Source organism: Schistocerca serialis, chromosome 7 (assembly GCF_023864345.2).
Source record: "Schistocerca serialis cubense isolate TAMUIC-IGC-003099 chromosome 7, iqSchSeri2.2, whole genome shotgun sequence".
Classification (NCBI taxonomy): domain Eukaryota; kingdom Metazoa; phylum Arthropoda; class Insecta; order Orthoptera; family Acrididae; genus Schistocerca; species Schistocerca serialis.
The window spans coordinates 271,216,073-271,230,014 of NC_064644.1; the positions used below are offsets into that span (position 1 = coordinate 271,216,073).

At 43.2% G+C, this 13,942-nt stretch overlaps 1 protein-coding gene across 1 annotated transcript; it reads right to left on the reverse strand.

Moving 5' to 3' along the window:
* Positions 1–5,884: 5,884 nt before the first annotated feature.
* Positions 5,885–13,726, reverse strand: LOC126413009 (oxytocin-neurophysin 1-like). Its single transcript, XM_050082901.1, has 3 exons — positions 13,622–13,726; positions 9,423–9,627; positions 5,885–5,997 (listed from the first exon to the last, which is right to left on the reverse strand). The coding sequence occupies exons 1-3, from the start codon at positions 13,724–13,726 to the stop codon at positions 5,885–5,887; spliced, it is 423 nt and encodes a 140-aa protein (XP_049938858.1).
* Between the last annotated feature and the right edge of the window lie 216 nt (positions 13,727–13,942).

Below are 13,942 nucleotides of genomic sequence, written 5' to 3' on the forward strand. Positions count from 1 at the left end.
ATGTTTACTGCTAGAACAGTTTACACTTTAGTAATTAGTTCTGCAGTGACACATATATAGTTCAGTTGATTTCTTGTACGTATCGTAGTTCGCTGTAGCTCGGAATAATCAGCTTCGTGCTGCTGCTGCTGCTGAAATAGTCGTTGCCTCGGTCCATTTCATCTGCTAACTGTATCAAGTTACGTGAATTCCACGAAATAATCCAGGTACCAAGTCGTTTTGTAGAGGTTTATTTATGACAAGCTGCACCATTTCTTCTTAGTGGGAGCTCACTCCACATAACAGGCTACATAGTCGAAAGACTGCATTACATAATTACATTATTGCTTAGAAGTGCGACAGTGGTATACAGTAAATAAGACTTTTACATAGGATATACATCATAATATATAAAATACTGAAAGATAACAATGCTAACCTAAATTTTCTTAATTATGGCTTTATTTGTAAATGCAAAATGTTGCGAACGTATATTGGACAATCGTGACCTACTAGTAACACAATGGAATAACAAATTTTATGATAATTAATGTATTGCGCGAATTCACTTATTAGATACCATTGTAATTACGGAACTTTCAGAACAGGAATGTAAAACAAAAAGTTTATTTCACTGATCAGCCAAAAACTCCTCATCAGACTCACCAGTACTGACCTCTGACAAAAGGCTCCGAAAGACAGACACCGACAAAGGCCTTCTGACGACATATCCTATCATTCGTCCTTAAATAGTTTCTGTGACATAACACACTACTGAATTCAAGACAGACATTCCAATAACGACCACTGTTCAAATTTAAAGCTAAGTACACATATGCATAATATACTAGATTAGAGGGAAAACTATTGCACTTATTTTGCAAACTCTCATTGAAATATCCAAATAATACTAAACAAGTTATTAACAAAGTTTACGTAGCATACCTACATCTACAACATGACAATACATACATAAAACTATAGATATATATGAAATAGCAAATTGTCAATACTCATCGATAAGGAACATTACGTAACTTTCCAGGATACTCATGCCGCCTCTAGATTACATATAACTATGGGGGATTTATAGAACTGCGCATTAACTTTTAAACCTTCTCTGTATGACGAAAAACAACTCCGGAGTTGAAATTTTTAATTTTTTTATTCACTCGATGAATAGTTTCGGGCCGAGACCCATTTTTGAATCACCGTAACACAGTCAAAAACGAAATTTCGGAAGACTTGAAAAGCATGTGAAAAATATGCCACGAATAGTTACAGTGCATACACCTGCGAATATTCTGGTGTATTGATTTCTCTGTATCATGTTTGTTCGGTCTGAAATGTAATTTCGACGAAATATTTCATAATTATCATTAGTTTATCTGTAGTTAATAGTTTCAAAGGATAAGACATAAAAATACATTAGGTACAGCCTAATCATGTAGATCTAGATGTGGTGGAAACTTGTGAGCTATAAACGGTGGATCGCTGTATGTGACTGAGGCCGGGATCTTAATTAAAGCGTTAGCGGTTGCTTCTGTGGAGTTAGGTTGCATATTAATAATACAGAGAAAATTGAACAATGCATCCACCACAACCAATCGGCTGGATTTCACAAAATGGTCAACGAAATGCCAGTGAATTCGTCCTTATGTCCGTTTTGTGGTTGTTCATGGTGAGAATGTAGCTCTGGTGCTGACATATACCACACACATGACTAGTTGCTAGGCATCTACTGCCGTGTTTGTGCAGCACACGTTTCTGGTCTAGGTTCTTCGTCTGGGTCATTCCCCAAAGGCTTACGTACCGCATCTTAAGAACCTCCAGTTGCAGAGCTTGGTGGATGACCGTATAGTATTGATCGCTATTGACGCTCAGAAGCGAAAATTCATCCGCAGCTGAAAACAAGTGCTGTTGTGTGATAAATGCCCAGAACGGCGTTTCTTATGTGTTTTACGTTTTTTGGACATTTGGACATGTTTGGTGATCAGCTATGGTGAGTAGCTTCAGCTGTGGTCCAAGCGGTCACTGTAGAATTATGGTATCCAACAAATAGTTATGCGGTTGAAAACACATTATTTGTATTTTGTCGAATCGTGGGTTTATCACTATTTATGAACGTAACAAGGCATCTGAGTTGGTTTATTTTCCAACGTCCTCAAAACGGAATGGTAAGTGGAGTGGTTAGCGATAGCTAAGTTTGCTTAACGATCTTAACTTAGAGTACATGGCTGGAGCTTTAGTGCAGGCTGCTCCTTTCTGCTGTTCTTATAAATGCTGAAGTGTTCCAATACAATTACAAAGATTGACACACAGAGAGTGGATGCTACAACACAAGTTACAGTTCCGGTAATGTCAACACTATTCAGAAAATTCTTTCACAGGGCTGTATTGTTCACGCACTATTTTCGTGGATAATTCGGACTCGCTTTCACAGTCAAATAAGTCTATCAAGCGCTTTCTCGAGCGCAATACCAATTTATTCTTATTGCGACAGTCTCTTAATTAGTTTTAAATATCACAATGATACGTTCATCGTTAGCGTGTATTATACAGTACGGTATTTTCACAGCCGATTCTAATAATAGAAATGATAATTGGATCAAGACCCTACGCTGTCGCCGGCTGCGGTGGCCGAACGGTTCTAGGCTCTTCAGTCCGGAACCGCGCGACTGCTACGGCCGCAGTTCGAATCCTGCCTCGGCCAAGGATGTGTGTGAGTCCTTAGGTTAGTTAGGTGTAAGTAGTTCTAAGTTCTGGGGGACTGATTACCTTAGATGTTAAGTCCCATATTGCTCAGAGCCATTTGAACCCTACGCTGACGACAGGCGTTGATATACATCAACGAAGACAGTTGAAAATGTGTGACCCGACCGGGACTCGAACCCGGGGTCTCCTGCTTACATAGCAGGCGCTCTATCCATCTGAGAGGGCACAGAGGATAGTGCGAATGCAGGGACTTACCCCTTGTACGCTCCTATGAGACCCACATTCCCAACTTAATGTCCGCACACTACGTTCGTATTGTAGCGTTCTCGCTTCCCACGCACGGGTTCCCGGGTTCGATTCCCGGCGGGGTCAGGGATTTTCTCTGCCTCGTGATGGCTGGGTGTTGTGTGATGTCCTTAGGTTAGTTAGGTTTAAGTAGTTCTAAGTTCTAGGGGACTGATGACCATAGACACTACGTTCGTAGTGCCCCTACCCATTACACTCATTACTAGCGGCAGACAATCTGACCGAGTCCCGTAAGAGTTCGGGCAATACGTGTGCTTCCGCGCACAAGGAGAAAGCCAATGGCCGGTTAGCCTCAACTATATGAATATGGTATCTGTTCTTTCGGACACTCCCTATTATTACCTATGATTACCTTTTTAGTTTTAAATAAAGCTTTTGAAATTACCTTCCGACCAATATTCCAACGAGCGAGCCAGGTTTCAATCCTCCTAAGAGTGCCCAAGCCGGTTGTTGGTGATGTGAAGGAGCAACCAGAGGTAGAACAAGACTAGGCAGACCTCGTGTGCTGACCGTCGAGCATTCATTCATAGCGGATGATGGTCGTCAACAATCGCTTGAAATGAGGGAAGGAATCAGTTATGAGCTCCAAAGTGCTTCCAGCAGTCCACCCAGGAAGTTACAAGTAATGGGGTACAGTGGATGAGCAGCTTCTTATGAGACACACATGTCTGGGGTCGGCGCCAAGTGACGCTTGAGACGGCGTAAAGAGCAACGCCTCTGGGCACTGGATGACTGGAAACGAGTGATTTGGAGTCATGATTCGTGCTATGTTTGGTTTGGCGACCCAGTAGAAAATTACTTGCCATCACGTGTTGCGTCAACACTGAAGTACCGGGGAGGTGGTATCGTGCTTTTCGTGGTCAGGATGTGGTCATCTTATTTCACTTAAGAAAACACTAACTATGAAAGTATATGACTACATTTCATAGCTTTGTGTCGGCGTGCAGTAGAGGAACAGTTCAGAGACGGTGGGTGATTGCATTAGTATGACAATGCAGCTTGCCCGAAAGTACCAAGTGAGGCGAAGGTTTGCGGACAGTATCACTCCTGAGATGGGCTGACCTGCCCAGAGTCCCAACCTCAGCTCAAAGGAACACCTATGGGATGAGTTAGAACGTGGACACCGCTCCAAACCCTCACATCCAATAGCATTTACTTCCTCTAGTTTCCGCTCTTGAGGAATAATGTGGTGCCATTCCGCCACAGATATTCAGAAACATTTTTCCCTGTAGCATTCCAGCTGTCATAAAGTCAAAGGGTCCAGGCATTCCCTACAAATATTCACTAATAAGTGTTCAGATATTTTTGATCAGATAGCATAAATATTTGTAGAACATTTTAATGACACAACTCTTTTTCGGTGTGTGAATTGTTCCGAAAAACGGTTGTGATTTTCTGAGATGTAAAAATTGTTAATTGCTTGGAACCATCAGCCTTTCTGTCTGCGAGAACTGCATCAAGACCGTATAGCATAGCTTCAGTACCATGGGAAGATGACGAGACGATAGGAAGTACTGAACACACTTCCGGTGGCGAAGACTGTTGAGTGAGCGGGTAATATCATCAGCCTAGAGAAGAGATTTATCACTTTACTTCGTGTGCAGATGCTTGCAGTTCCATGAGGTTAGTAGGATAGATCAGATGGTCAGTTAAAATGATATGCTGCTACATAAATGTATTGCTCAATGCATTCAACATATACCCTCGTGTTTTCTCCAAAAAAAATAATGCTCTTGTTGGGGTTATGCTTTAGTCCTTCTTGCAAAACGTGAAAACACGGTTCGAAAATTATGCTCTCATGAGTGACAATATCGTCAAGATAATCTACGCTTAAAGATATAGCAACAGCAAGTTGTCTCAAATATCGGAGGCTTGTTCGAGTACTTGGCATTACAAATGCCAAACTGAGCAATATTTGTAAATTCGCAATCATCACACAAGCCCAGTGAGCATTTACATTTCTTGATTACTACTAAAAATGTATCTCAGTTATTAAAAGCCATGGATCGATTGGCCCTCAAAGTATGCAGTCGATCCAGCTCGTATTTCCAGCTGTTTCGAGGCAATGGGAGTGGACTGAGTACAACAAAACTTTGGAATTGTTGAGATGTAATCACTGAGGTGGACCTCTTCGCCTACTTATCGACAGAATGATAGAACATGTATGAGCACATGTGGGATTTGTACTAGCGAGAGTCACATAGGGCAAAATCCTTATGTTGGCGTGGTAGAGGGTGTCATGGCGTGCCACATCAGATGAAACAGAAAACTTATGAGGAAAAAAATGACATTTCTCGTTCAGTATCAACGCTAGTCATCAGATAAGTCATCGAACCTCAGCATGTCTTCTTGCATTTCGTTACAGTATTACACACTACTTCTCATTTTATGTTACTTTTGTTCTCAATAATAGTGTCTTAAGATGGCTGAAGTATAAACACGTTATGTGGAATAAGACAGCAACAAGTATCCTTAAACAAACGATGCAGAATTATTCATGAAGGCTAATATGTTTGCTGACTTTTACCAAGTATTTACTTCCTTCATATCCGAATATACTATTGTACATGACTTGCATTCATGTTTTAAGTTTCCACACCTCAGTCGGTACAATTGGAACTCTTGGACGATCACTTTATTGTCCGTCCGTCTGTCTGTTCGACTGTTATTTCCTGATAATCATTCTGTGAACTACAAATTTTTAGTCAGTGCGCTGTGCACTCTTGACTTGTTCCATGGCATAGTAGCTTTGTTTCACAAAAACAAGTACATAAAATAAAATTCGAATATTGCTAACAAACATAACAACTATAAGTGAAAGACAGTTTCAATCTTGATGAGAACTTTATTTATTCGCAGATTTCAACTGTTACATGCTGCAAAATTATATTCTCATCTCGTCGCGGTCACCGTCGCTGACAACAAACGTGTCCACAGGATACCGATCGACGGATTCAATTGTATCAGCGACACACGAAGTATCAATGTGGCATGAGTCTGAAACATACAATTATTTCATTGTTATTACAAGATATCAAAGAAATCTGTAGTATGAGAAAGAAAATAGACCAGAATTTTTTTTAACGAACGTGTGAATTACTTCAATAACACACTTTTTCCTAGTAAAGAAGTTTGGTGGTGAATTAGCGCACTGTAATGCACTCAAGGTGGATTTCTTTACACTGAGTTTCATTTTAAATAACTGGAGTAATTATAAAGTGTCATTGATCAGGTGTGACGATTTGGAGTGTGTAAATCTCAGCACCAATTTTCTACACCTACATACATATCCCGCAAGCCACCATACGGTACATGATGGAGGGTACCTTACACCACTGCTAGTCATTCCCTTCCCTGTTCCACTCTCAAATGGAGGAAGGGGAAAAAGACTATTTATATGCTTGCGCACGAATACTGACCCCTCTTATCTTGTGTTCGCAGTCCTTGTGTGAGATGTATGTTCGTGGCAGTAGGATCGTTCTACAGTCCGTCGTAAATGCCTGTCTCCTAAATTTTCTCAGTAGAGAAAAAGAAAGTCTTCCTTCCAGGAGTTCCCATTTGAGTTCACGGAGCATTTCCCCAAACTCACGTCTAGAATCAGTATAATAAATTACCTGCAGGTAATAAATTCGGCTGCATGCCTGTGAATTGCTTCGACGTCTTTCTTTAAGCTGAGCGAGTGAGGTGGCGCAGCGTTAGCACACTGGACTCACATTCGTGAGGATGACAGTTCAGATCTGCGTCCGGCCACCCAGATTCAGGTTTCACCTGATTTTCCTAAATCGCTTAAAGCAAAAGCTGGGATGTTTTCTTTGAAAGGACACGGCCGACTTCCTTCCCAATCCTTCCTTAATGCTAGCTTGTTCCCCGTCTCTAATGACCTCCTCGTCGACGGGACGATAAATACTACTCCTCCTTCCTTTACTTCCTTTAACGTATTGAAACGTTGATGTGAATGTCGTAATCTGCAGTAGCTGACAGTTTGTATTGTATATTAATGACCTTGCAGGCAATGACGCTAACCTGACGATGAATGAAGTACTGTCTGAAAGAGGTTGCGTAGATACTCTGACACGTGTTGATATGATTTCAAAGTGGTGCAAAGCTTGGCATCTTGCTTTAAATTTTGAGACATGTAAAACTGTACACTTCACAAAACGAATAAACGTACTGTTCTATGACAATAGTACCAGTGAGTCACAGTTGGAATCGGTCAACTCATATAAGTCCTTGGGTGTAACACATTGTAGGGATATGAAATGGAATGAGACATAGGCTCAATCGTGGGTAAAGCAGGTGATAGAATACTGGGGAAATGCAATCAGTTTACAAAGGAGATTGCTTACAAATCATTTGTGAGACTCATTCGAGTGCATTGCTCAAGCGTGTGAGACCCTTACTACATAGGACTAACAGGGGATATTGAAGGAATGCAAAGAAGGACAGGACGGATGGTCACAACCTTTTTTGATACTTGAGAGAGCTTCACAGAGGTCCTGAAGAAACTGGATTGATATCGTATTGAAGGTAAACGTAAACTATCACGAGAAGCCCTATATGCAAAGTTTCAAAATTGGCTTTAAATGATGCCTCTAGGAATGTGCTACAGTCCCCTACGTATCGCTCACATAGGGATCTTGAGACCAATATGAGACTAATTACAGCACGTAGGGAGTCATTTAAACGATCATTCTTCCCCTGCTCCATACGCGAATGGAACAAGAAGAAACCCTATAAACTGTTACACTGAGACGTTCCCTCGGCCACGCACTTCACAGTGATTTGCGGGGTGTAGATGCAGATGTAAAATTAAATTTTCTCTCCTGCCTAGCTATAAAATTCTTTTTTTCTTCATAATTGAAATTATGCTTTAAAACTGTTCAATGGGTTTATTTCACTAAATTGGTACGCTTATTTCATTTTTAATTTATTTCTAATAACGGTACTAACAAAGCGAAAAAGGTTTCTGAATTTAATTTTTTTCCAACACTTCTGAAATATTAGATCCTCAAGGCATTCAGTATTAGGCACTGGGTGCTGAAAGGTTACCGATTCCTGCTCTAAAAAACTCGCCAGGTGCAGGGTTCCATATGTGTATACAGACGGGTTACCCGTTCTGCAAATCGAGAATCTCGACCATTTTTTACTGTTATCGACACTGATACGTGCAAGTTATTGGTCCCAGGGATTCCAAGACTTTAGAGAATGTTTTAATTTCAAATCTGACGTCGGATAACAAATGTCAAAAGACGTATTTTTTTCGTTCGATATAATTATCAATTATATAATTATCAATTTTCGGGTGTTTTCCTTTACTTTTACTGTGAAATCTTACTTCTCGCCAAATTTCATGATTCTAGGCAAATGGGAAGTACCTTATAGCCTCTGATAATTAAGGCTGCGAGTATCAAAATACGTGACATACATGGCCTTATCTTTTGATTGTGTTTCAACTGTTGGCACCACCTAGGGATCGTAGGCTTTATCATATGACATAAGTATCAGCGAGATACGTCTAAACTTTCCTAAGAGAAAGGAGTCTCAACAGACTGATGGACAGACAGATAACAAATGAGAAAAAAAATTTCGTGGGATGTGACCACAAATTTACCGTTTTCAGTTTTTTTCCGTTGGTTGGCACTGCGGAACCTTGCTTTTTGCCACAATTCATGACTCTAGACCAACAGCAAGTACTGGTGAGGGACTTCCCGAGTGTGAAAATATGTGGCATAAATGGGCGTATCTTTTAATAGCGATGAGTTAGGAGCTTCAATCTTTTACACCGCCAACGGACTCTAGACCTTAGTGTGTGACATAAATTTCAACTTGATACGTTTATTCATTCCTGAGAAAAGAGGGTCACAACAGACGGACGAAAAGACAGAGCACCAGGTAACAAATGACAAAAAAAATTTCCGCATAATACAATTGTAGATTTGCAGTTTTCGGATTTTTGCTTTGGTTTTATTGTAAAACCTTGATTTTTTGTCATATTTTATGATTCTAGGTCAACGGGAAGAAGGATAGGTTTCGATGAGTGTGATTGCCAGTATCAGAAAATGTGACGTAAATGGCGATTGCATCGACTTTGAAGCTTCAGTTTTTTATATCGCCAATGGGCTGTAGACCTCTGTGTGTGATACAAATTATAACTTTGTATGTCTATCTGTTCCTGAGAAAAAAGGGTTTGTAACAGTCGAACAGAAAGACAGACAGGCTGTCAACGAGGTGGTCCTATAGCAGTTGCGTTTTTACCGATTGAGGTACGGCACCTTAAAAAGGAGAGGAAGTCCCTTCCTGACCAGGAAATATGTCACCAATCAGGCAACCAACTGAACCTCTCTGTCCCTCAATGGCTAATTGAAGATGTAGAAGGATAAAGAGTAATTCCGTAGCCCGACATGCCTGGCCACGTGGCTCACCTTTGAAGCAGCAGACTCCCGGCGCAGAGCAGCGGCCGACGCCGCCGGCGCAGCGCATCTCGGGGCTGTCCAGGGGGCAGGGCGGCGTGGAGCGGCAGACGGCGGTGTCCGCGGGGCTGGCCAGCCGGCAGCCCATGCGGGGGCCGCAGCAGATGTGTGGGCCCAGGCACACGCCCTGCCCTCCGGGGCCGCACGGCGCGCACCTCTGCAACACCAGCAGGCCAGGCTGTAGCCGCGCTGCAAGTACAGCAGTCTGGGCTGCAGCCAGTCTGCCTCGAGTTTAGAGGTGTAAGGATTCTCCTTCCTGGCCCTCTCTTCGCTGCAACCACTTAAGCAGCCCAGCCTGTCGCGACGGAGACACAAGAGTGCCTGTTGTCACGGCTCGCAGGGCTCCACCCGTAGGAGCTTCGAGGCATCCCTTGGGCATGGGTGTGTGTTCTTCTTAGCGTAAGTTGGATTCAGTAGTGTGTAAGCCTAGGGACCGATGACCTCGGCAGTTTGGTCCCATAGGAACTTACCACGAATTTCCAAGGTAGCTGTGTACTGAAGCACGGCAGATCAACTTGGGTTTCCGCACGCCCGAGCTCCACAAACCCCGTTCAGTCTCCTGCAGCTGACAACAGGTTGTTCAATCAATGCAGCAGGACTAGGCAGGATATGTTTGCGTAGGTAGCCTCGCTGCAGCTCATTTATCATAACGGTGGGCGCAGGAAACTGAACAAACCCAACTTAAAGAAGGCTGAGGAGGAATTAATAATTGGGAAATATATACCAGTCGAGTAGCAGAGCCCAAGTCCAGGAGGGAAAAAGCTTTCTTGCGTTCATGAGGCAGTTTCAACTAAATCAGTATGTGTCTCGCAGCGGAAATTGTGTAAAAAGTTACTAAACACGCATTCGGGAACCTCGAGTATGTTAAGCGATGTTTGTAAATTTTACCAGCAGTTTCCTCACTCCATAAATGTTTTGAAAAAGGGCAAAGACTCGGTGGCTGACAAGTGGGTAGAAATGAATGCTAAGGGCGTGAGGCCATTTAGTAGTATACAGGCAGGCATTGATTGAAATAGGAAAAGAATATCACTCCGTGGATATTAAAAACCACATTCTGGTGGTATGCACGTAGTGCGAAGAAAGTTTAGTATGAAAGAAAAGCTTCTTCTATCATATATGTAGTTTTCAGATCAACATCAAATGACAAACGAACTCCTTGTCTGCTAAAATGCATTCTGGGAATTTAGAATGAACCGTTTTTCAGCGAACCCGGAATATACATACTGGAAAAGTAATTAAAATTGCTGTAACTGGGGTCCGCCAATGGCCTTGCCGCATTGGTAGCTCTGATTCTCGTCAAATCACCAAAATTAAGCGCTCTCGAGCTGGGATAGCACTTGGACGGGTGACTATCCGGTCTGCTGAGCGCTGTTGGCAAGCGGGGTGCACTCAGCCCTTGTGAGGCAAATTGAGGAGCTACTTGATTGAGAAGTAGCGGCTCCAGTCTCGTAAACTGACGTACGGCCTGGAGAGCAACCCCTCCATATCCACATCCAGTGGCGCCTGTGCGCTGAGGATGACACAACAGCCGGTCGGTACCGTTGAGTTTCAAGGCCAGTTTGGGCGGATTTATCTCATTTTTTTTAGCTGGCTGAAACACACTAAGGTTACAGAAACTAGACTTCTAAAGCTTTACTTCAGTTGGTCTTCCAGTGTAATAGACATCTTCAGGTTCTTAGGAATTTCAAATTTTAGAGATGGTTCTGCTTACTACAGAAAACATGCATTAGAGATGACCTGATGCTGGTTCGAATTGAGAATAGCCAGTAGTACTCGAAAGAGAGTGAAGTTTCAGAGATTTGTTCATATCGAAATAAATAAATAAAGCCGAAATACGCTGAAAAGGAAGAAAAGGACAAATAAAATTCACCATTTCCTGGCCTAAAATGATCCAAAATGAACATATATTTCATTGAGCCTCGTCTTGTGCTAATCGGGTAAGAAAAGACTTTTCATTAATGACGAAGTCTGCTCTTAACACTGTTATGAAGGAGTACAGAATAAACTGCTACGTAGTGTAGGGCAGTGAGAAGATGGGCGGGCAAACTACCCGTTCTGCTGATAATGTGCAGCAACTTTCCTGCCTGGCTAATAGGTAACCATGGGAAGCTTAAAAGCGGAATGTGGACACTTCTGGAAGAGTCTGAGGAGTGGGGACTGAACGTTATTCTACCAGCTGCCATTGTGCCGGCTACACTATAAGCGTGGGTCCAGGCACGCGCTTTGGCCTTTGGGCTCCCGTGTCGACACTTCTGCAGGAGCAGTAGCCCACACTATAACCATGTTGCACATACACTACTGCTTTCTGCTACACTCATTCTGTGAAGAGAGGTAGGAGGATAATTCTGCCAGCTGAAATGTGCAGGGTGCATCAGTTATCTACGCCCCAGCACAAAAAGCTTACCTCTGAATATATAATTGATCATATTACACTAAAACTAAACTCCACCCGAACAGGCCAAGAAGGCTCAACGGTACCGACCGGCCGCCGTATCATCCTCAGCCCACAGACGTCACTGGATGCGGATATGGAGGGGCATGTGGTCAGCACACTTCTTCCCGGCTGTGTGTCAGTTTACGAGACCAGAGCCGCTACTTCTCAACCAAGTAGCTCTTCAGTTTGCCTCACAAGGGCTGAGCACCCCACTTGCTAACAGCGCTCGGCAGACCGGATGGTCACCCATCCAAGTGCTAGTCCAGCCCGACAGCGCTTACATTCGGTAATCTAAGGAAAACTGGTGTTACCACAACGGCAACGCCGTTGGCTGATCAAATTACACTCTCTGAGAAAAAAAGTGAGCATCCAGAAGATATGGTCAGTTGTCAGTGAGACTTCATACACGTGCACACCATCAACGGATATGTAAATGATTCGAGTTACAATACTCTCTGATCAGTAGAATGCTAACCAGAGTACATTAGTGTTGTTCGCATTTAGTGTTGCTGCAGGGTCTCACAGGGCGTACAAGGGGCATGAAGATTTTCAGAATGATCACTGTGACGGACACGGAGATGCCGCTCGTGCTCGTCTGGGACAGCATTACCACCACTGGACAAGTTTGAAGGTGGCCTCATTATCGGTCTCCATTTGCCTGCCTGATGCCTTATCTTAATGACAACCATTAGAAGACAGACTCAGACTGAAGTTTGTCATTAAGTCTAGACAGTTTCAGTGCGATCTCAGTAGGTCAATTATGGACGACCATCAGTAGTAGAATGGAATGATGCAAATGAAAATTTGTGCCATACTGGGACTCGAACTCGGATTGCCGGTTTATCTTACCATTAGGGTATCCGAGCACGATTTATAGACAAACCCAAACTTCCCCATGTTGTCAATCCTATGTCTACCCGTGAGTCGTTCTCGGATCGCCTAATGGTAAGGCAATCGCTCCGCATAAGCTAAAAATCCGCATTCGAGTCCCAGTCTGGCACAATTTTTCGTTTTCGTCATTCCATTATACAGCTTATGGTTGCCCAAATTCGCAACTGCGAATACATTTCATGTATTTCATAACAGTTGCAGTCGCTACAGTGCCTGTTCCATCAGGAAGATTGCATCCTACGTCTGAACAACACAGGCACTGTAATAACGTAATTATTGTTAACTTCTGAAATAGTCGCTCGTGGACTGAAATACAACCACCCGATGCTCTTTTTTTTTTACATTCCGGACTGCAACTAGCGACACCCTAGCGCTAATGTCAGTGGTGCATTATGGTATCTCTTTACCGAGCCCAGTGCTGACAACGCAAAGGAACCTCTCAATAGCACGTAACGCATGTCCAATTCAAGTCTCCCTATTCTACGCAGTTCCTCATTGTTGCTGATTCAGAGGCACAAAGTTCGACATAGGTAAAAGCAGCAGGCGTTTCTGAGATCTGCCAGAGCACCAAGATAGCGTACCTACTGGAGAAGTACACTTGGATCAGAAACTAAAGGCTGTTGATGCCGGTCACCCTTACAAGGCCTTTCCATACTGCTGAAGAGGACAGACTCACCAAACCCGAACAGAGGGAGATGACTTAACAATAAACATAGCGTGAAGGTAATTCGGAGAGAGTTGATAAATTTGTTAACTGTGTAAATAGCGGGAAGTTTTAAGACGGAAACAGTAGACAGCGCAGCAAGTGAGAACATGGACGCCTTACGTGTTGCAAGCCGGCCCTCTTGCCCCCACGGGGACAGTTGGTGATGAGACAGGCGGCCGCGATGCTGACAGCTACGGTGAGCAGTACTGCTAGCTGGAACCTCATGGCTGCTGTGTGCCGGTCGAGTCGCGTCTACCGCTTTTATACCCCCACAGCCGTCCGGGACTGGAATACTAACGATGCCCACCGTCCAGGCCATCTTGTCCTCACTGCTTCCAACCCCCTCCCACATCCCTGTTTCTTTTCACCTCTGGACTGCAATACAACCACTCATCCTCCAACCCTCTACATCCTTTCATCTGTCCCTTAATCTCTTTGCTT